General features: G+C 37.4%; 2 protein-coding genes across 10 annotated transcripts in view; one reads left to right on the top strand and one right to left on the bottom strand.

The window, feature by feature from the left end:
• The window catches only part of LOC149227295 (uncharacterized), a 142097-nt gene that overhangs the window by 34565 nt on the left and 82310 nt on the right, over nt 1-25222 (bottom strand). For 7 of the 9 annotated variants that reach the window (XM_089377740.1, XM_089377742.1, XM_089377736.1 and 4 more), the window contains one exon: nt 25092-25215. The gene's annotated coding sequence lies outside the window, so the exon portion shown is untranslated. The remainder of the gene's footprint in view (nt 1-25091; nt 25216-25222) is intronic. The other 2 variants (XM_089377739.1, XM_089377743.1) reach the window with 1 other exon arrangement.
• LOC149227296 (uncharacterized) lies at nt 4155-5063 on the top strand. Its single transcript, XM_089380458.1, has one exon. The coding sequence runs from the start codon at nt 4155-4157 to the stop codon at nt 5061-5063; it is 909 nt and encodes a 302-aa protein (XP_089236584.1).

Below are 25222 nucleotides of genomic sequence, written 5' to 3'. Positions count from 1 at the left end.
TGTTTTTGGCACACACTGTCGGGTTGAAAGTTCTTGATTGCCGAAGCGGCAAGCCTGAGCGTTTGTTTGTAGTGAGTCTCTGTCTGAGTCGTTAGTCATTTGTAGTGGTGAGTCGGTGACTGTGAGTTTGCAAACGACGGACGTTTGAAGTTGCGGGCCAGGGCACGACGTTGCAGTGCTGCACGCAGAGTCCAGACCATCGAGATTCGACGTTGCACGGCACCAATTTGCAGTTGCACCGCCAGCCTCCAGCCTCCAGGTTCGGTGACAGACACAGTTGTTATATGATATATCCTTGTTTGTTATTAACTTATTTCTGAAATTGATTGATTGTATATCATATAGTATATGCAGTATGCGTGTCTGAAGTACAAGTTGGTGTTACCGTGTTTATTCTCATCTGCTGCAAATAATGCAATTCATTTCTCCCTCCTTGCGCATTACAAATTATTGGGAGATGCCGGTGTTGTTCTCCTTTCTTCACAATGTATTTTGCACATTTATTTTATGTTATTGCTCCATGCGGAAAATTTTGGGTATGGGCTTGCCTGGTATAGCCACTTTTTCATTGAAGGTGATGTTCCTGCTAGCTTTTGGCATCCTGTTTGGTCATTGTTATGTGACTTCAAAATGTTTGGATTAATGCTTACTGGTCAAATGGACCGAGAAATCAAGAGACTTGGGAAGAGGCCTATATTGCAGGTCTTATAGGAATCACAAGACATAATATGGAATGGTACCTAGGTGGCCAGCGGACCTCAGATTCTTTGGAGCAATCTGTATCTTTATTACCTTAGGTGTGCATTTCAGTTCCTTTTAAGATGAGGAATCTGTATCTTTTTTGCCTCAGTATCCTCGGACCTCATCTATACAGAGTCTGGCTCCTACACATGAATCTGTTGTTTTCAGTCTCAAATTGGAGAATAGTACTCGATAGACTTTTTGTACAACTTTGTAGCGAGGGCCCCTGGGCACTAAGAAGGTCTTGATTCTTCATAATGTTGACTCTGTTCCAACATAATTTAGTTTATTTTCAGTCTCAATTTAGGGAATAGGCCTTCATAGCCTTTTTCTACAACTTCAAAACAGATGTCCCTAGGATCTAAGAAGGTTTGACTCTTTACATATAAGCTCTTAACTTTATAATAAAGTTTTAGGTGCAGGCTCGACAATTGTAACAGGCTATTTCTGAGAAATAAGGTCTTCGTGTACCTTGGATTCCCATGCTTTTGATCTCTGGTTTTTGCGCAGTGGCTTCGGCCACTGGGTTTGAAACTTTGAGTTAATGGTTTTGCTAGGCCAACCCATCTGAAAATATAGGTGTGTTGTGGTCAATGTATACCAGACACTGCTTTTTATACCAACTTTTAAAACGAGTCACTTATGTTTTCCTTAGTTTGTTCTGCACCTGAAAATTATGCCCATAATGCCTAAAATTTGAGAATAATTTACTCATAGAGTCATATGATGCTATGCTCTGCCTCTAGGCTCTAAGTAGCAGGTCTGTCGGATCATGATTCATGATTCATACCTTAAGGCTTACACCAAATGAGTAGAATAAGTAACTCTACAATGTACATGAGTTGAATCAGAATGTAGGCTGGTAGCTTATCAAAACCTTCGAAGATTTTGACAGAACTGAAGAGGTTGATGTTGTGAAAAGCAATCTCAGAATCAAGCCATTTTCTCTGATAACAAAGTGGGTCAAATGAAGAAAAATCATAAACAAATGTTACATAATATTTGTTGTGTCAAACAATTTGAAGACATACAGTTAAGCTGCACATAGTTTGGTTACAACCAATTATCAATTATCTGTTGATGGTCTGCCAGAGTTCTCAAAAAAATTAAAAAAAATTACACCTCAATAAATTTAATCTTTCAGATTTTCGATATATCCAAGTTTAAGATGAATCTTGATTAACTTTGTTTTCTATATTTTATCTCTCACACCTATGTAAATAGTTATTTACTTTTTATTCAATTTAACTTTATATTATTTTAGATGGAGCCAACTTGTACTTTCTTTTAAATTTTGCAATAATAGAGAAAGTCTGCCCTTTATGAGCACATTAAAAGTTAAAACTAGAGGAGGCTTAAGGTTTACAGGTTGTATTTTGTGCTTCATCTGAGTTCTAGAAGCTTATGATGTTCATGGTGGATGCTTATTTTTTTAATCCACTTGCTGCATTTGTATCTCTTTCAAGTTTTAATGATAGGTTCATTATTGTTTATTTCATTTATTCATTACTTCATGGCCATTTTTCATGTACTAAGTGTAAAGCACCTCACCAATCTCCATAGATAATCAACCTCTATAACCATTCAATCTTTGAAATTAATTAGTGTGCTTGAAGTTATGGTTTCCGTAGCAAGATTATGAGATCATAATTTAATGAATTAATATGATGTAATATGCCGTTGCCCTCCATTTTGTTTAATGAACTTCAGACAATCAACTTGTACAGCTGCTATACCATTTGGCATTTAGTAACATCTTTGAGAATAAATTACACAAATGATATTATGTTTAAAACAACAGGACTACTGGATTATAACTTGCTTGGTGAATATGATCCAATATGCCATCGCCCTCCATTTTGTTAAATAAACTTAAGAGAATCAACCTCTATAACTATTTATGCCAACAATTCAGCCTTACATGCCACTTTATTTCATTTTGCAGTCGTTTGGGCTGCTTTGACTTTTTAATGGAAATTCAATAAAGCTTGCTACCAATTTATTTCTCCTCAAATTCATTAAATACACATGTTATAAACTTATAACTTATAGCCTATAATTACTGTTAAGTGATAATTACAATAGGAAGTGATAATTACTGTTATTTAAATTTGAAAGATTTGAAGAAATTGGAAAACTGAAATTTGAACAAGTTATGCATGATTTGAATGCTCATCAAAATATCAAGTTTTATTTGTATTTGAAAATTGAATTTCACTATTTTATCATTTGTTTAAATTCGAATTTTAATATGCCATTGCCAACAAAAATGCAGACATATTTGTCATGGCACCTCCAAAGTCAACGGCAGAAGGATGGAAATATGTGGAGAAATTGGACGGGCCTCATGGGAGGCATTTGAAATGCAAGTTATGTAATAATGAATTTTTTGGATCTTTAACTAGAGTCATGGACCACTTGCTGTCTGTCACTAATGGCAAAGGAGGTGGCGTTGAAGGTTGCAAGAATGTGTCTGAAGAGCTCAAGGAGACACTTCAGAAAGATTATGGCAATATACAAAAGGCTAAGAAAGTGAATGAAAACAAAAGACAACGTGTTCAAACAGAAATTGCAATGAATTACAATTCATTATCTGCACTTTCTTCAAGCACGGTTGGTGTTGGGAGTTTATCTCAGTCAAAGATCATTAAATCAAGTGGGACAGCCACATTAAATACTCTTTGAAAGCCCATGCAGAAACAAGAAGTTGATGATGTTGTAGGTGATATGTTTTTTGAATGTGCAATTCCATTTAACGTGGCAAGAAGCCCTTACTTCATCAACGCATGTAAGATGATGGCAGGTTTTGGTAAAGGATATCTCCCTCCTAGTTCTGAGACCATAAGGACCACTATTTTGAAGAGGTCAAAAGAAAGAGTTACAAACAATTTGCAAAAGATCAAAGACTCTTGGAAGGAAACAAGGTGCACAATTTTATCAGATGGCTGGTCAGATATGAATCATAGACCTCTTATTAATGTGTTGGTTTCTTGCCCTAAAGGGGTACTTTTTTTGAAAGTAGTTGATGCATCAGGGAATAAGAAGACCTCTGAATTTATTTTCAAGATTTTAGAGGAAGCTATTCTTGAGGTTGGAGAAGAAAATGTGGTCCAGGTTATAACAGATAGTGCTTCAAATTGTGTTGGAGCAGGAAAAATGGTCATGGATAAATACAGAAAAATATATTGGACACCTTGTGCTGCCCATTGTCTTGACTTATTGTTACATGACTTGGCAAAGTTTCCATGGATTAACGAGACAGTTCGGAGGGGGAAACAAATTTCTCACTTCATATTTAACCATCAACTCACATTGAGCTTGTACAGGAATAATGCATCTAGAGAGTTGCTCAGGCCTTGTGACACCAGGTTTTCCACATATTATATTACTATCAAAAGGTTAGTTGAAGAAAAATGGAGTATAAGAGGTGCTTTTGCAACAATGAGTGGGAAAAGTCTCATCTTTCAAAGGAAGCTAAAGGAAAGGAGTTGGAACAGGTGATTTTAGGGAATGATTTTTGGGACAATGCTCAGAAGGTCTTAAAAGTATGTGAACCAATTGTTGATATGCTTCGCATGGTTGATAGTGATACCCCTTCCATGGGTTTTGTTTATGAGGGCATGGATCGTGCTAAAGAAGCCATTGCAAAATCTTTTAATAATGAGGAAAATGAGTACATTGCAATATGGGAGATGATTGATGAAAGATGGAAGATGTTGCATAGTCCTTTACATGCAGCAGCTTGTTATTTGGATCCTAGACTCTTTGGGATAGAAAGAACAAATGATGCAGAAGTCATGAATGGCCTTTATGATGCAGTTGAACAGTTGGTCCCTGATCAAGAAGAATGCAGGAGAATTAGAGAGCAGCTCCGAGCATACAGGTTGGAAGAGGGAATATTTGCAAGGTCTAGTGCAGTACAAGATCGGCCCAATATTCCTCCAGGGAGATGGTGGCAGTTTTATGGATCAGAGACTCCTGAATTGCAACGTTTTGCAATTCGTATTTTGAGCCAGGGATCAAGTGCCTCTGCTTGTGAAAGGAACTGGAGTAGCTTTAACCATATCCAGTCCAAGAAAAGAAACAAATTATTGTCTACAAGGTTGGAAGACCTTGTTTATGTTCGGAGTAATTTGAAATTGGCCTTGAGTAGTGTGGCCAAAGATGCATCTAGTTCCTGCGGGCCATGGTTTGATGCTGATTTAGAGCCAGAAGAAGATGATATTAGCACTGATGGTGATTCACTAGATGATCCAAATGTTGGAATTCCATCTATTGATGACTTTGATGATCACCATTCTAGTGCCTTTACTATGCCATAAGCACATGATGATTGAGAGCTTTTTTATCATACTAGAGTCTAGTAGGCCATAAGTATAGACTATCTACGTTTTTTGAATTTCCTAGAACAATTTTATGGATTATAACTATTTGGCAATGGTCTTTATGACTTCCTTATTATATTAGCATTGATGATGATGAGCCAAATGATGGAATTCCATGTGTTGATGACTTTGATGATATTATGACTTTGATGATGTTTAAAATTTTGAAATTTGAAGATGTCCTACAATGATGTGTATGTTTAAATTTTGATCATGTTTTGATTATGTGATTTTTTAAAAGATTACTAGTATTTGACATTCATTTAAATTTTGAAGACTGAAAATTATGTCATTTCTTTTTGCAAACTACTATTGTGTATGTTTACATTTAACTAGATGTTAGAATGATTACATTATTGATGTATGTTTACTAATAAGAATTTGTGTTCATGTGTTTATGGATTGATTTTGAATTTTCTATTATTTTGTCATATATAGATATATATATAAATATATATATATATATATATATAAATATATATATATATATATATATATATATATATATATTGAAAAATATGTATAGTCGAACCTAATGCCGAACCTCATTCGAACTTGATCGGAAAATTCGAACTCGAATCGAACTTAATCGTTGTCGAACTCGAACTCGAACTCGAACCGTGTGACATAGGGGTTGAGTAACCCTAAGTCATGTAGATTTTCAAGAGCCATTCGATCAGTAACCCTGCGAACGACAGTGGAGACATCATTGGTTGTTGTTTTGTTCTGACCGGAAACTACAGCTGGTGAATCGGGAACCTTCTGCATATTGTGGCACCAGTTGTCTTTAGGGATACCAGTAGGTGTGGGTGGGGGTTCGGGAACATTCGGTGTCTATGGTTATAATACAATATTTTCATATCGACGTGAACCTTGCGATTATAACCGGTTATAATACAATATTTAACCGGTGGGTCTTCGCATTCGGATCAAGTGCGTCAACATTCACTCGCGGAGGTGACCAGCTACAAGGAAATACCAACAACAGCAAAGCAAGTGGAGTCTCGCCTTCTGGTGAACGGTACATATGTATTTCATTACTATTGATCTTAGTTAAAAATATGAAAATGTTATGATATGTTTCTTGAAATGAAATCCTAATGTATTTCCCTTTTAGTTGCATTTTGCTGTTGAAAAAAAAATATATACGGTCTGGAACATGGTCCTTACACCCGCCAAGTTATCTGCTTTTACCTCTAGATACTCATACTTGATTAACCATTTTCTGTGTCTCTCTGATCTTATCCATCGAACATTTGGTTTCCTGAATAAAAATCGTATCTGATTTTTCTTCTTTTATTCGATTACTAAAGTTTCTTTGTTTCCTTTTACTTCTTAGACCCCTAATGTTCCAGGTTGGAAGCTTCATTAAGAAAGGTTTGTAAAGGAGTAACCGGTAAGATCCTTCATCTTACCTGAGTTAATCATAAGTTTTCCACATTCGGACAATAGCTCATTTTGTTTCTTCCTTCCTCTTTTCCTACCTGTGTTCTTTGTAGAAAGAACCAGTGTATCTTCCATCGTTTTCACTCCCCTATTCTCCTGGCTGTCATGGTTTCTTTTGACTCCAGATCAATTTTTTTGTGATCTCTAGAGGAAGACTTGTTGAACCTTGTCAAACTCAGCTTTTGGAAAAGATTCAACCCCTTTAATGATTCCCTACTCCAGAAAATTTTCTAGATCTAAATTCTCCCTCTCTAGAATCTCCTGCAATTCATGGTCTTCCGTTCCTGCCTCACTTGGAGCCATCTCGTGGTCCCTGCCGAGCCACATCATATTTGGCAAGTCATCCATTTGTTACAAGCCAACATTTCTTAGTGTTTGAAGGATTGTGCGAATCTTTTAGGTTTTACATGTTCATTTAAGGGTTTATAATATTTATCTTTCGGTTTATATAACTTGGGTTTATAATATTTGTTCATTGGGTTTACTTTTATTCGCTTTGGTTTTTAATGCTATAGTAGTAATATTTTTATTACATTTTTACTAACCCTATTGATTGATAATGTAAAGAGAAGGATTTTTTCCAACCCCTTGGCTTTATAGTCACCATAGTGAACCATAGTCTACCATAACCGAGTTGTGCATTGTAAAAATGCTTCTATTATCGAAAAACTACAGTGGTGAACTTTGCTCAAACTTGTTTATTTAAGGGGTTGAATATTTATGTCTTTGGTTTATAATACAAGTCAATTGGGTTTAATATTTTTTGCTTCAGTTTATCATTTGCTTGGGTTTTTTATTCGTTTCGCTTCGGTTTAATATTCGCTACAGTTTTTACTATAAACCAAATGGATTTATACTAAAACCCCAAGGGACTATAAGCTCAAGGGAATAATATTAACTGAAGGGATTATTACTAAAAACCCTAGGGTTTATATTCCATTGGGTTTTTAGTATTAACCCCTTAGGTATTATATTATCAATCCTTTTGGTATATTAATCTAAGTGTTCATATTCATAGGGTATAATATTATTCATAGGTTTATATTTCCCTTGGGTTTAATATTATTCGTAGGTCAATCATGGTCAGCGAAGGGTTTATATACCTTGCATTTATAATATTAGCTCATTGGGTTTAAGAATATTAGTCCCTTGGATTTATAATATCTTGGGGTTATTTTGTATTGACCCTAGGGTTTGTTATTCCCAAGGGTTTTTAATATCAATTGCTTGGGTTTACTAATGTAAGGTTTCATATTCGTAGGGTTTTATACTAAAAGCGTAAGGGAATAATATTAAACCCTAGGGATTAATATTATGAACCCAATGTATATAAAAACTAACAAATACATTATAGACCCTAAAAAGTTGAATGAATGGTGGATGAATGAAAGAAATGTTGCATATTCAAGCCAAATAACCACTTCTACTATGCTTAACCCCAGACATAGGTGAACACCCCCAGACTACAATGGTTTTAACCACCAATTACTCACAGTTTTAAAGAAAATGTGATGATGGAGAACATTGATCGCACCAGCAGTGCAAAAGACCCTGTGATGGCCAACTGCAACCAGTTAAAAGGTCTATAAATATGTTTTCTAATACACAGACAGGATGACAGCTCTCTGGCATTAAAATAACATAAACCTGCAAACAAATTCAATGATACATGCTAAATCCTAACACAGAGGTGGGATGACAACCCCTCTAATGCTAAACATTAACAGCGCATGAATAAATGCAAAACAGGCACAGCCTGGAACAAGAAGAAGAAGTGGACAGTGAGCAATTAACAGCAAAAGAAGCTTGCATTAACTAAAAATGAAGACAAGACGCTGCAGGTATCACAGCAGTCACAATCTCCAGAAGTTGAACCTTACAGCAAAATAACACTCATCATCCTGATTACATCTATTTTCTGAGTATATATAGAATTTGTTTACAAAAACACTCTGCTGAGTTCCATGAGGAGGGATCCTAATGGACCACCCACTCATATTAACTCCTTTGATAATTTTTCTGCTACAATCTGATGGTCTTAATGAACAAATCAACCTTTTTTTACTCAGCTGTCCTTTTCTGAGCATATGGAATGTAATGTGTACAAGGCTCCATGACTAATTAATACCTAAATCTGCTCGAAGTCGTCCTTCTTGTCCTTGACCGTGCTGTCTTTGAATGTGGCAGCTGAAATATTAACTACGCAGAGTATTGAACATGGGCTCATTTCTCCTTCAGGTGCGCAGGACTGCTCAAAACACAAAAATTGCATTAAAACTATCGGGAGGCGATGGAAGGCATAGAGGCAACATCAGCCATCGGATCACGAAAATGAACGGTACATATTGGATTTAGGGAGCTATCGGGCATAGATGAGAATGGATGTACGAACCTCCACCGTCGGATCGCAAAAATCAACGGCGTAGATCGTTTGATGAGGGGTATAGGGAGATTAGAAAATCAGGATAGACGAGAGTCGTTAGATCAGGGCGCGACCGATCCAACGACCATCGCACGAGGAAGATGCGCACAAGTTAGCGAGAGGGGACCATACCGGAACGACGGTTAGTGGTTTCCCCGCACCTCCTACCGGGGATGGGTGGTTTACGTACATGGAGGAGCGATGCAATGAAATAGCGTCGCGTGGCAAGCGGGAAACCGCTTCCCCGCGGGATAACAGTCGACCGGTTTATGGAAGCGAGGGCTGCGACGACCGTTAGATCTCCGCGGGATAATCGGACGGCCCAGAATTAACATGTATATTGGTTGATATGACAGGTGATCTGACAGGTAAGGGCCTGCCAATAAGTTATGTTTTTATTGTATGCGCGCGGTTATGAGAATAATAGCATATGGGTTTTGAAATTAAGCAAATAAAGGTTTTAACCGAACAATGAGACTTACATGGGGTTTTGAAGTGTTTGAACAGAAAACAAGTAGGAGCCGGGGAAAAAGAGTTTATGTGGGGTTTTGAGGCAAAAACCGGGATAAAGGAGTTTAAAGGAGAATAAGGGGAATTTAAGGGGAAGGAGGAAACAGAGGTGGGAGTTATAAGGAGAAAAGGGAAAATGAAGGAGAATGATAAAGTAAACTGTTGCAAACTCTTTGCCACCAAAATCAGTATTGCCCAACAACTATTTTTATCCATCAAATGTTGCAAACTGTAGCAGAGCTAACACTGGCTCCTTCTGGGGATGAGATCCTCCCTTTGAGGTCTCAAGAACCTACAGACCATTTCCTTTCCAGCTGAAAACACATTAACCAAAATTCCCAGTGTTCCATTGGACATGGAGTCTACTACATCTAAACTGAAACTGATAAAAACACAATATTTACAGTGTTTAAGGCCAAAAGACCTTAAACAACATAAACTTTCAAAAACCACCCATTAACTGGGCCATCAAAAACTGCTTCTCCTCCCATACTTTTCAATATGAAGGTGTTGTTCCCTTGAACTTGTGAAATGATGAAAGGCCCTGTCCAAACAACATCAAATTTCCCATGATTGCCTTTCTTCTCCTTTAGTGCATCCCATTTCAAAACCAAGTCACCAATCTGAAAATTATTTGTTTTAGCCTTTTTGTCAAAGGCTTCCTTGATCTTTTTCTGATGAGCTGTAGCCTTTTCAACGAGAGGTTCTCTAATCTAATGTATTTCTGCTAGATCAATGATCCATTTTGCCATGTCTTCTACCTCATTCTGCTCTGTTTGAAGGAATTTAGCCACAGGGAGAGTTAATTGAATTGAGAATACAGCCTCAGTGCCATATACCAGCTTGAAAGGAGAACTTCCTCTGGATTTTTTAATGGTCACTCTGTCAGCCCATAGTGCATACTTGAGTTTTGAATCCCAATTCTTTTTATTGTCCTCTAACAGTTTTTTAATTATCCTGATCAGACTTTTATTAGAGGATTCTGCCAGACCATTTCCTTGAGGATAATATGAGGTGGAATGAACAAGTTTAATACCCATTGAATCACACATTTCCACCAATTCTTTTGCCCTGAAGGCTGCTACATTATCTGTGATTAATTTATGTGGACAACAAAATCTGTTGAAGATGTTTTCAATTAAAAACTTCATGACCACATTAGCCTTCCTGGTAGGGACTGCTTCAATCCACTTGGTAAAATAATCAGTGGTTACTAATATCCATCTATGCTGGCCACTGGAATGTGGATTGATTTCTCCAATGAAATCCAAACCCCACTGCTGAAAAAGTCCGTTTGCAAGTATTGGTTTTAAGGGTAGGGATTTCAACTACTGTTTTCCTTCAAATCTTTGGCACCTGTCACAAGATTTAACAAAAGCAAACACATCAGAAAATAAAGTGGGCCAATAGTACCCAGCTCTGAAAATTTTATGGGCTGTAGTTTTCCAATAATGGTGCCCTCCACACATGCTATTATGAAACTGCTGCATAACTTCTTTTGAATGTTCTTTGTCCAGACACCTTAAAAATATTCCAGATGAATCCCTCCAGTACAGTAGATTTTCCATAATGCACTACTTTGCTGCTCTAAGTTTTAAAGTTTTGGCCTGACTTTGAGTAAATCCTGAAGGGATCTCTAGCTTCAGCAAGAAATTAATTATTTCAGCATACCAGTTACATGAAGCTAGATTTTTGGCCACTAACTGCTTTCTCTCTGTTTCAGCTATTTCCTCTTCTTTTGCCTGACCATTTTCTGCCATTGTGCATAAGAAATCAACACCTAAAGACCTGAAATTTTCTTCAGCCAATAACTTTGCAAGCCCCTGACCTCTGACCAGCTTGGTGGGTTTCAGCTCTATATTAAATTCAATCATTTTTGCAATCCATTTTTCCCTTATTCCATCAACATCAGGTTGTGTCAAGACATCTTTAATTGCAGCAGAGGGTACATATACAACCATATTTGAATGCAAGATATAAACTCTGAAAGCTTTTAAGGATTTGATAAGAGCATATGCATGTTTCTCAATAATATCATACCTCAGTTCAGCATCCCTCAAATTCTTGCTGAAAAATGCCTCTGGACGTTCTGAACCTTCTTCATCTGTCTGCAATAAAACTGTTGCAATGGTGTCTTCAGAGGCAAAAGAAAATATATGAAACTCCTTGCTGTAATCAGGACTTATTAAAGTGGGAGCCTCCATAATAGCTTTTTTGATGGAATCAAACGATTTTCTTGCTGCATCAGTCCATCTTACCTCTGACCCTTTTCTCAACATGGAGGTAATATGCTTCACATATTCAGCAAAATTTGGAATAAACCTCCTTACAAAATTTATTTTGCCAAAAAAACACTGAATATCCTTCTTTGATCTAGGGACAGACAAAGTCTGTATTGCTTTGAATTTTTCCGGATCAATCTGAACACCTGCAGCAGACACAATATGTCCTAACAACTTGTCTTCATCTAAAGCAAATTGAGATTTCTTTGGATTGACTGAAATTCCAAACCTTCTGCACTTCAAGAACACTTTTTTTAAATGCTGCAAATGGTTTTGATGGCTGCTAGAGTAAATTGTTATATCATCAACGTAGATAAGCACAAATTTGTCATTTTCTCCCACAAATGCTATATCCATAGCTCTCTGAAAGGTGGCTTCAACATTCATCAACCCAAAAGGCATTTTGGCATACATAAAAGTGCCCCAAGGAGTGGTGAATGCAGTCTTTTCTTGATCATCGGGGTGCACAGCAATCTGATTAAAGCTTGAAAATCCATCCAAGAAAGACATCACTTTAGCTCCTAAGACCTTTTGTAGCAAATGTTCCATCTTTGGCAGAAGATAGTTGTCTTTCTTGGAGCATTTGTTTAGATTTTTGAAATCAACACACAATTTGATTTCTCCACTCTTCTTCCTCACCACCACTAGATTAGCTACCCATTTAGAATATCTAAGAGGAACTATGATCTTGGCAGCTAGCAACTTTTTAATTTCTTTTTCAATTAGTGGAAGAAGCATAAGGTTTATTGATCTCAGCTTCTGTTTGAAAGGAATAGTGTCTTTCTCCAGAGGGATTTTATGTTGAATTATGCTCTTATCATAAGTTTTCAGGTCACTATACTCCCAGGCAAACACATCAGAAAACTGCCTCATTAAATTGCAGTATTCAGTGCTTTGATCAGCTGACAAATGAGTGGACAGATTTACATATCTAGGCTGACCTGGACTTCCTATATCATACTTACAAACTGCAGATTGGTCTTCTTTTTGGGCAGCCTTGTAAGGCACATCATTCTGGTCAAACAGTTTTTCAAGAGGAATAAGACCCTTTGGAATATGATTGTTGGGAAGCTGAACAATGTTGTTTTTACCAATTTTATTTCTAAGCTGGAATTGGGGGTTTTCTTCCAAGGCTTCATTATCTTGGTCAATTTGCATTTCGGAAAATTAACCAATGATTTAAAGGAACCTATTTATCTCATCATCATCAATAAAAACTTTCCAATGCTGGACATTATCAGGCAAGGAAGGTTTGTACTTCATTTGGACTTCATAAACTAGCTTGGGAGGCATGGGAGGTATAAATAGACTAGCAGACACAGCAAGGGAATCAGCAAGCCGATTTTGGGCTATAGGAATATATGAAATACAGAAATAATCAAAAGAATCTCTGACTCTCCATACCTCATCTCTGTATGCTTTCAGCCTTGGGTGTTTTGCCTGAAATGTCTTATTTACTTGCTGTATGATCAAATCAGCATCTCCAAACACTTTCAGATCCTTGATTCCTCTGTCCTTTGCTGCGTTAAGGCCCAATAGCAGAGCTTCATATTCTGTTTCGTTGTTTGTGACTTGAAAAACAAGCTTAAAAGACAGTTGAATGCTTTCTTGTTGTGGAGATACTAGCACCACCCCTGCTCCTGCAGTCTCCCTGGAACATGCTCCATCAAAGAACATCTCCCAAACCTGACTTCCTTGCTCTTCCTCAGCATGAACTGTTGGTTTCCAGAGCTGAATTGAGGCCTTCTGAGTTTCTTCTATTTGGAGAATACATGCTCCAAAATCAGTGTCCACTGCATAATGGGATGATTTGTAGGATTCTTCTCATCACTAATGATGTATGCCAGCTGTGCTTCTCTGTACAATCTTCTGCTTTCCCCTCCAAAAACTGGGACAGTTGCATAAGATAAATCATTCTGTAATATCCCACCTAGTCTCTTAATCCACCCTCTAGATAGCAACATGCCAAATTTAGGAGGGACATCTGCTACCACAATATCCATCATCATACTCTTCATGGGCAGCTGAGTTAGGGTAATGGCCAGATCTTTAATCAATCCAAGACATTTCACCTTCCTTGAATCAAAAGAAAATAAATCATGATAGCGTCTAGTGATATGAAGGCCTAACTCTTCCATGACAGCTTTAGGCATTAAATTGTGGTTGGCCCCTGTATCTAGCAGACAATTGTGGAGGATTTTGTCATGAATGGTCGATGAGACATAAAAAGATGGAGAATTATTATCAGCAGGTTCAATCATAGGATTGAGCATAATGGCAGGCTTGTCATCTTGCAAATTGACAAAGTTAGTGGAGGTTTGTGTGGTTTCTAGCTCAAGGGCTTCAAGGATAGGCTTTTTAAATACTTCACTCCTCACCAACTCAACCAGAGGCACAAATATTTTCAATTTCTAAACTTCTGACTCAAAGCTGAAAGAAGAAGATGACTTATCAGAACTTTTTACCTCTTGAACTGGAGCTTTGAGGATGACTGGATCAGCTGCTGGTCTTCTCTGCTTAATATTCTGTGGCTCTGTTTGGACAACAACTCTTTGGGCAGGATTCTCTTCGACATTTTTTGCATTTGATCTCAGGTTATACCTCTGCTGCTATTTAGCTTGTAGGACAGCTTCTCTATCCCATTCTTGATTGTCTTGTTCCTGCAACAAAGACTCTTCATAAGCGGTGAAAGTCAAAAATGCAGCACTGCCTTTATCTTCCATGCAGTGAATTTCATCCTCATCTTCTTCAAGTTGTTCCTCTTCCATGACTACATTTCGGAAATGAGCTTTATCTTCTTTTGAATCTTCACCCCTATACATTATTTGTAACTGCTCATTTGCTCTTTTGAATGGATTGGGGTTTCTTGGAGCAAATGTGTTCTGCTGCCTTGTTTTCCCTGAGTTCTGCTCAACTTTCAGCTTAGAAATTTCAGCAGCCAATGACTCTATCATCTTAGTCATTTTGTCTAATTTAGGCTCTGAAGATGATGTAGAAGAAGTAGAAGCCTGACCTCTCTGCCTCCTTCTATCAACTTGATTTTTTAACTTTTCTGCAGCCATAATATTAGACTCTACTTCTAGTGTTGCATCCTGCAAGTCTGCTAGAGTGGCACATCTCCTTTCCCTCAACAACAAGCAGAAATCAGAGTCAAAAGCATTGGCGTAAGTGAGTTTGGCAGAGGTAGGAGTAGGCTTTACCTCAGCTGGTATCTTACTATACATTCGATTGAATCTTTTATTGAAATCAGGCAAAGATTCACCATTTTCCCTCTTCAAATTACCAAACTCAGTATGATAATACAGCAAGTCTTTTTTATCTCCTCATTGCTTCAAAAACGCATCATCTAATGCTTCAATATCTGTTATAGATCTCTGGGGTAATTTTCTAAACCACTCCCTAGCCTCTCCATCAAGGCTCTGGACAAAAACTCTCATCCACACATCATTTTCACTTATATCTAAATTATCAGCATAACTGTAAAAAGCTTCAAGATGTTCTTCTGTTGTTACTCCCTCTGTACCAGTGAATTTAGGCATATATTTCTGATATTCTCCCACAGGCATAGGATTTAAAGGCACAGGCAATACCAATGGTCCATATCTGGCAACTACAATTCTTTCTATCCTCGTAGGTGCTTGTTGTCCTACCATGATTGGAATATTTGGAAGAATACTAGCAGCTTGAATGGTAGGGAGTAATATGATGGATGGCAGAGATAAATGGATGTTTTGGACTAAATGGGAAGCTTTCTTTGGACTGAGATTCAAAGGGGAACTAACTAAACAAGGGGCTGAATTAATCTCTGAAAGAATTTCTTTATTAATAGTGTCGATTTCTAAATCTTCAAACTGTAAATCTTCAGCAATAACTTTATCTTTTAGGCATGAATAAGATTTGTTAGGCTTACCTGATCCTGATGCCCCTTTCTGTGAAGCTTTCTTCGATTTAATAGTCCTCTCAGGTTCAGGCACTGGTTCAGCTGGTAATTTCTGAGGATTTCTTCGAGTGTGTCTCACAAACTGAGCCAGAACTTCAATGTGGAGTCACCAAAGGATGGTCTTCCTCCAATGGAGTCGCCAAATAGATTATTAAAACCAGAAACTGTGTTCAAACCTTGTCTATCATCAAATCTTGAAGCTGTGTCGTTCTCCCAGGGAAGCTGAGCTTCAATTCTCCTCTCCCCGGCAACGGCGCCAATTAATGTTATCACCCCAAGAAACTCTCCTAGGTTGTATATCAGAGATGCTTGGGAACATTACAAACTCAACAAAAAGTTGGATAAATGGTGGATGAATGAAAGAAATGTTGCGTATTCAAGCGAGATAACCACTTCTACTATGCTTAACCCCAGACATGAGTGAACACCCCCAGACTACAAGGCTTTTAACCACCAATTACTCACAGTTTTAAAGAAAATGTGATGATGGAGAACACTGATCACACCAGCAGATGCACAGGACCCTGTGATGGCCAGTTGCAACCAGTTAAAAGGTCTGTAAATTTGTTTTCTAATACACAGATAGGATGACATCTCTCTGGCATTAAAATAAAATAAACCTGCAAACAAATTTAATGATACGTGCTAAATCCTAACACAGAGGTGGGATGACAGCCCCTCTAATGCTAAACATTAACAGTACATGAATAAATGCAAAACAGGTATAGCCTGGAACAAGAAGAAGTGGACAGTGAGCAATTAACAGCAAAAGAAGCTTGCATTAGCTAAAAATGAAGACCAGACGCTGCAGGTATCACAACAATTACAATCTCCAGAAGTTGAACGTTACAGCAAAATAACACTCATCAACCTGATTACATCTTTTTTCTGAGTATATATAGAATTTGTTTACAAAAACACTCTGCTGAATCCCACGAGGGGTCATAATGGACCACCCACTCATATTAACTCTTCTGATAATTTTTCTGCTACAATCTGATGGTCTTAATGAATAAATCGACCTTTTTTTTGCTCTGTTGTCCTTTTCTGAGCATATGGAATGTAATGTGTACAAGGCTCCATGAGTGATTAATACCTTGATCTGCTCGAAGCTGTCCTTCTTGTCCTTGACCATGCTGTCTTTGAATGTGGCAGCTGAAATATCAACTGCGCAAAGTATTGAACATGGGCTCCTTTCTCCTTCAGGTGCGCAAGACTGCTCAAAACACAAAAATTGCATTAAAACTTTCGAGAGGCGATGGAAGACACAGGGGAAACATCAGCCATCGGATCGCGAAAATGAACAGTGCAGATTGGATTTAGGGAGCTATCGGGCGTAAACGAGAATGGATGAACGAAGCTCCACCGTCGGATCGCAAAAATCAACGGCGTAGATCGTTTAATGAGGGGTATAGGGAGATTAGAAAATCGGGATAGACGAGAGCCGTCAGATCAGGGTGCGATCGATCCAATGACCATCGCACGAGGAAAATGCGCACAAGTTAGCGAGCGGGGGACCGTACCGGAAGGGCGGAAAGCGGTTTCCCCGCACCACCTACCGGGGATGGGTGGTTTACATACATGGAGGAGCGATGCAATGAAATAGCGTCGTGTGGCAGGTGGGACACTGCTTCCCCGTGGGATAACAGTCGACCGGTTTATGGGAGCAGGGGCTGCAATAACCGTTAGATCTCTGCGGGGTAATCGAACGGCCCAGAATTAACATGTATATTGGTTGATATGACAGGTGATGTGATAGGTAAGGGCCCACCAATAGGTTATGTTTTTATTGTATACGTGTGGTTATGAGAATAATAGCATATGGGTTTTGAAATTAAGCAAATAAAGATTTTAATCGAACAATGAGACTTACACGGGGTTTTGAAGTGTTTGAACAGAAAACAAGCGGGAGCCGGGGAAAAAGAGTTTATGCGGGGTTTTGAGGCAAAAACCGGGATAAAGGAGTTTAAAGGAGAATAAGGGGAATTTAAGGGGAAGCAGGAAACGGAGGTGGGAGTTATAAAGAGAAAAGGGAAAATGAAGGAGAATGATAAAGTAAACTGCTGCAAACTCTTTTCCACCAAAATCAGTATTGCCCAACACCTATTTTTATCCATCAAATGTTGCACACTGTAGCAAAGCTAACAAATCCCACTATTGTTATTGTTGTGCCCTTACATTATTATTGTTATGTCCGCTCTCATTACATTATGACCCCTTAGACTCCTATATAAAAAAAAGAGGTCTTCTCATTTTTATCATCCAAGAATTGTTCATATATGTAATGTAAAGGAGGTTGCCCCCTCAAAGAGGCTGATTTTAAAGTCATTGATCTATCTTTTCTATCTTTTTCGTAGCTGGTTTCATAACATTTGGTATCAGAGCTTTGGATTCTAGGGTTTCCCTACTCCAAACAGGTCATCGTGAAATTTTAACTATAACTTTTTTTCTACGAAGTTTTAGATGCTAAAAACAAAACCCGTTTGAGCAGAAATTGTTCGAAACCTCGTGTCTAGATTTCAGATTTTGTCTCGCTATATTTTCGTAGATATGATCCGAGGAGGTTAGGGTTTTTGCAAGCTCCAGAATTCCATAGCAAACAGGTCATCATGGAATTTTCGCCATAATTATGTTTCTACGAAGGTTTAGACTCTGAACGTAAAACAGATTTGATCTGAAATCTTGATGAAACTCGGGCCTGAATTTCAGATCTTGTTTCACTATCGTTTCGTAGATATGGTCCAATACATTTAGTGTTTTTGCAGGCTCCCGAATTACATACCAAAAAGGTGATCTGGGAAAAATCATCATAACTTTCTCTCTGATCATTGGATTAACATTTCACAATAAGTTTCAAAAAGAGGACGAACTATTGTTCTTTGTGTATCATTTTCAGGTATGAAGGTCAAAACAATGACATGTGGAATGTTGTACAAGTTAGCTCTACTGAACCAATCTATAATCAAGTCATCGTAGGAGAATCCAATATTGATCAGGAGGGTGGGGTTATAAAGGGGACTCAGAGGGCTTCCACAGGAAAGCAATTTAGAATTTGAAGATCTAAAATTACAGAGTTACAGTCGTTTAAATATCGAGCTCCTAAAAGAAAGAAAAATATTGACTCGAATCAAGAAAATAGAAACACTTAGTAAGCACAATTGGATGGATGATTTGAAGAATGCGATCAAAACTAAGATAAATAGTTTTATATGTGCCATGGAAGCTAATATCGATGGTATACATGGAAGATTTGAAGAAAGACATGGAAGGTTTTAAGGAAGGTGGGAGAAAGCTGCTACAAGAAAGGCCTCCTAATGATGAAAAGGTAGTAGAGGAAACTCATGATGAGAAAAAAATGTTAATCATGATTTCATAGAATCTAACATTAGATTGAAGACCCACCATATTTCAAAGATCGATATGAGGAAGTTTGATGGCAAGGATCCCATAACATGGATACTACAGATGGAGAAATATTTTGATCTACATGACGTGAAACTGTTATAAAAGGTATGTATTGCATCTTTAGATTTAGAACCGAATCAATTTTTATGGTATAAAGGGATTTGTTCTCGTAAACCACTTGTCACTTGGTCAATTTTCATGGAGGAAATGATGGCACATTATAAGGATACAAAGAGGAACACCTTCTTTAGCCAATTGATAAATCTCAAACAAAAAGGTCCAATGGCAGAGCACATTGAGGACTTCCAAACATTGAATATAAGGGTAAATGATATTCTAGAGAAGTAAAGGATTGATGTCTTCATATGTACTTTAAAAGATAACATTCAACATGAGGTTTGTCTTTGGGAACTTGATTCATTGGAGAAGGCATTCAGGTTGGAAAGAAAAATTGAAAGCAAAATTACGGCAACAAGAAATCCTACCACTCACAATTATAAAGATGGAAGTGTTGTTGCTCCTAGCCTTCCACAACCTACAAAGTTAGACACCACAACAATTGGAAGAAAAAGGAGAAAACGACCTTTGTGACAGTTGTGATGGCAAATATACTAAAGGTCATAAGTGTGCTAAGAAAAAATTATTTTACATTGATTATGAAGAGGAGGAAGAAAAGAATCAAAAAACGTCAAAAGAAGAGGATATACACAAGGAATCAACCCCAAAGAAAGAAGAAATGAATCTGGAAGAAAAAGGAGAAAACGACCTTTGTGACAGTTGTGATGGCAAATATACTAAAGGTCATAACTGTGCTAAGAAGAAATTATTTTACATTGATAATGAAGAGGAGGAAGAAAAGAATCAAAAAACGTCAAAAGAAGAGGATATACACAAGGAATCAACCCCAGAGAAAGAAGAAATGAATCTGGCCATATCTTGTAATGCATTGGCAGGAATTACCACTCCTCAAAATCTCAAGATAGAAGGACATATCAAGAATAAAAAGGATAACCTCACTTTCACGCAAAATCGAATGAAACAACAAGCAGATCAACATCGTAGCGAAAGAAGTCTTGATATAGGCCACTGGGTGCTGCAAAAGCTTCGTACTATGGCATACAAATTGGAGCTTCCTGCATCTTCTAGAGTGCCCCCAGTTTTCCATGTTTCATGCTTAAAGAAGGTTGTAGGTGACAAGCTCTCAGTTCAAACAATATTGTCAGAACTTGACAAGGAAGGAAAAATCATAATGGAACCTCAAGCAGTCACGGAAACAAGAACCTGGTACGAAATAAATCAATTTCAGAGTATCTCATCAAGTGGAAAAACTTACCCGCTGAAGATTCCACATGGGAGGATGAGAATTTTATATAGAAGTATCCATAACTACTCAAGCATTGAGGACAACACATTTTTAAGGAGAGGGACATGTTAGGTCCCAATACTACTGGTGTAACCCCTTATTGTTATTAGTGCAACCCCCTTATTATATTGTTGTTCCCATGTAGTCCCCATATTGTTATTATTGTGCCCCATAGAATCCCACCATTGTTATTGTTGTACCCTTACATTATTATTGTTATGTCAGCTCTGATTATATTATGACCCCTTAGACTCCTATATATAAAAAGGAGGTCTTGTCATTTGTATCATCCAAGAATTGTTCATCTATGTAATGTAAAAGAGGTTCCCCCCTCCAAGAGGCTCATTTTGAAGTCGTTGATCTATCTTTTCTATATTTTGTGAGTTGGTTTCATAACAACATCTCACCAATAAAACTGTCATCTCATTGAAACATTTTTCCAAACACTTTGCGAGCATCCTTGACATACATTTCCATGGCTCTCAACCATGCTTTCCTGTGGCATAAAACATGCAAACCCTCGATCTCTATCACATGTTGTATTTTGTAATCGATACAACATTGTTCCATAATATCTTCATTCCACTACAGTTGTTTCATGCAGTGGTCGAATAATAGCATTATTCACGATGTCCTATGCTAGGAATTATCAAGCTTCTATAACATCATTGTGATATTCGCCAATTTTTGTTGGGCATTGGAGCACATGCTCCCAATAAGTGTGAAAAATTGTAATTGCAACATATAATTCCTGACGATATCACTCTCTCCTTGGAGCATAAACTCCACTCCTTAACTATAAAATCCTGATAGTGTGATTGGTAGGATCCTTTTCAACAATCATTCCAATGAGACTCCCATAATGGTTTACCATAGAATATCTAAGAAGGTTCCACGCTTCCTTTTCACTATGGCTCTCCCCATGTGACCCTATCCCTAGTTGTATCTTCCCCTGATCCCCTACAGTACTATCGAATAATGCATTGCTCACATTAATTTCACCTACAACCATATTGATGGGCCCATTTATCTCCTTGCCAATAATTTCATTCACTCATGGCCACCAGAGTTGATTCGAATACTACAATTCAAATGGCCCATTCTCCTCTCTAGTTGTCTTTATAAATGTCTCAACTACATTGATTTTTGTCCTCTACAAGAACCTATCTTGCCTTCATTAGATTGCACTTGCTTCCAACGAAGATTTTCATAATTCCCACATCAAGTAAGTGCAAAGTTCTTCTAGGCAGCGATAGATGTTTCGGAAAGTCTTGTACCTGTCGTTGTGATATGAAAATGTTTAAGCTTTGAACTATACCTAACTAGTCATGCACTTTAATCTCCTTTTTTATTTACACGGCCTCCACATGGCTCTTGTCCTCTATGTTCCATAGTGAGGTAGGTTCCTTCGAATTTCTTCAACTATAACTTTCCACTCTATCCTCTACACAGATCTCTTCAAAAAATGGTTTTCCAAGTATCCTTTATGCATCAATCACACACAGGCACAATTCTTCACATTTTTCACCCCTTGGCAATAGAGCTGTCCCCCTAAATCCACACTCAGATCTGATACCATCTTAAAAATTAACCAGAGAGAAAACCAAATTTACTAAGATAAATATCAACGCAACCACAAAACTCAAACACACAATCATAACACCATGTTTACACTATGAAAACCCCAACTCTAGGGAGTGATCCAGCTAACATAATTCCATTTTATATCTTGGCCAAAAGCCTAGCCAAACCAGCCAAGTGAGCCTTCACTATTGGCATCTGTATCCCATTACAATAGAGTCTTCACCTAGCCTTTTAAATGCTTCATCACATAAATCCATGGGAACAAAACCATGGGAAACCAAAAAACCATGGACCCAAAACCACTATTGTTGACCTAGTCAATATTGACTCTTTCCCCAAGTCAAGTTTACATAATAGATACTTCTTGAAACTATAGATATCTTCACCAACGATGGGGGTACCCATATACTTCATCTCTCAAGCATAAACCGATCAATTCTCAAATGAATTCAAAGAAGTCATTATATATAATTTCCCTCCTATAAAGCCTCCACGCCTTCTCTCTCAATCTAGGGTATCCTTACAACTAGTCAACAATCCAATTAGGTGTACTTCATGGATTTTTAAACCTCCAGTTGGCGTTGTAAATGGGAAAGCACTTTCACTTACAGGAAGCTTCAATCCCTTTAAGAGGCTTCCACCATTCAAGAGTTCCTTCGTGAATTCAAGAGTTCCTTAGTGAACTCTATAGTTCTTTCTTTTAGCTATTTTGAGAGAAATACTTCTTTTGAGTCTCCTCTTTGAAATGAAAGCTTCTACTCTTACACCTAATTCCACACCAACAATGACCTTCTAATTACCACAAACATTTAACTCAGATCTTTTTTTATCTAACCAGTCCTAACCAAACTCACTTGTTAAGACTCACAAAGGGCCTTTCATACCAAAAAAAACCATCACAAAGGACCTTTCATACCAAAAAAAACTATCCTAGTTTTCCACGGGGTTGAGGAGTCATCCTACCCTATCTTCTTAGTCTTGACTTCATATAAGATAAGGCCTATAGAAATGATGAACTATTAACCAATACCAAGACTAACATCTAACAATCCTATTCTCTTACAAACACATGATAGGAGCATATAAGGATCCAAAAGCAAAAATATGAAGGCTATATAGCCATTAAAACCAAATTTATCATTTCATTTCATAAACAACATTGCATGGCCCATAATACTCATTTAGAAGACAAAAACATAACTAGTACAAATCATTAACATCCTTTCTTTTTCATTAATAGGATTTAGATTAGAGAGATGCATCCCACAAGGTTACTTATCTAATCTTAATTATTCGTTTAATACCTCTAGTCCCTAAAAGCATGCATAGATTATCTCACAAACCATGTTCGATTTGAACCCTTCGAGAATTTTTTATGGAAATATCTGTAGAATATCAAAGTAGCTTCGAAACTGGTGAAATTGAGAAAACAATACCCTAGGTTGCACCTATTTTTGAAATCAATTGTTAAGTACACAAAATCGAAGGAAGACTCAACTTCATCTGAGCCCACACTAGTGAAGACACTTTTCATTGTCATTGTGGAGAACTAGTAAGGAAGCACTTATCCAAAAATTAAACCAATGAACACTTTTCGTGTCAAGGCATCTATAGTTTGAATTGCAACATTGTTGACAAAGTCTCCAAAAATTGCAAATGTTACCAACATTGTTGAACCAATAGAAACACCCTTTCCAATGGCGATAGTAGTGTTTTCAGCTGCATCAAGGGCATCATTCCTTTCATGGATCCTATGACTCATGCCAACCATCTCAATAATTCCACTAGCATTGTCACTTATGGGTCCAATATATACATCAATGACCAATCACTATTGCAATTTTTTTGAGCATGAACAGGGAAGCTACTGCAATGCCATACATGGAAGCCAAAGTAAAACTGATAAAAATTCTTAGAAATACTAACAAATTATATCCCAAATCTAACCCTAATATAACTTTAGTTGCCTCTCCCACAATGCCAATGGCCATCACTACTGCATGGATGGTCTTAAAGAATATTCCTCTCAACCTTCCCAACAAGATCAACACGTGCATATGTTGTTTTGGTGTAAATACCATCAACTATAGTGCCATAAAAGAACCTCTCCAACACCATAACAACCCTAGCACGAGGCATCCAGAGTAGGAAAACTAATAAAATTTACAATAAAAACTAAAAAATTTACAATAAGAAAGTACCCCAACATAGAAAACAAACCATAAACAAAGGTATATGGCACACAAAGTACTATAAAAAAAACCTTTACAAGTATTGGTGATAGAATTCGGCGAAGAGCTCATAATCCAAGTAAGCGAGAAAACCCATTTGTTTTAACTTCTAGAACTTTATTCACGAGTTGTCATCTATAAGGGTCTCCATTTAACTCAAGAATACCAATTTCATCCCTATTTTGAGAAATATAAGCCGAAAATCCCAATCATATAGAGAAGAACTACGAGAATTTCATCCATAGGAACCCGCACAGGGACTACTACCAGCATATTGAACAAAAAATTGATCAAAACATATATCACGATGGTTCATAACATTAGAAGAATACAACCTTTCATGACCATTATATACCATTTTAAGAACTGCGTGAAAAGAACTATGAAGCTGTGAATCCCAATCATATAGAGAAGAACTACGAGAATTTCATCCATAGGAACCCGCACAGGGACTACTACCAGCATATTGAACAAAAAATTGATCAAAACATATATCACGATGGTTCATAACATTAGAAGAATACAACCTTTCATGACCATTATATACCATTTTAAGAACTGCGTGAAAAGAACTATGAAGCTGTGAACTCTTAAATAGTCTATTAAATATCCAACTCCAGTTGCTACAACCCCGATGACATTATATTGATACTATTGAAGGCATAAAGATCATTGCACTTAATGCCATGGGTAATTGGAAGCTATGGAATTAACTGAAACGAACAGAAAATCTGATTCAAAATGACATCAACTGAAACGAACAGAAAACAATAACAATGTACCTCTGGCTGCAGCGATCCAAAGTTCAAACACACATTCGTTTAGAATTCCATCCTCCAGTCCAAAGCGAGGGAGTTGAATGAATGCACGAGAGAAATTTGATGTAAAATGAAGATCTTTAATCACCTTAAAT

This window comes from Pinus tabuliformis, chromosome J (genome assembly GCF_031772625.1).
Source record: "Pinus tabuliformis cultivar Carrire ecotype Pingquan chromosome J, CPIR1, whole genome shotgun sequence".
Lineage (NCBI taxonomy): Eukaryota > Viridiplantae > Streptophyta > Pinopsida > Pinales > Pinaceae > Pinus > Pinus tabuliformis.
This window is presented reverse-complemented; position numbering and strand designations above follow the sequence as displayed.

Bases quoted from the DNA above. Each gene is read 5' to 3' on its own strand.
- LOC149227296 (XM_089380458.1), top strand. From the start codon at position 4,155: ATGGAGTATAAGAGGTGCTTTTGCAACAATGAGTGGGAAAAGTCTCAT.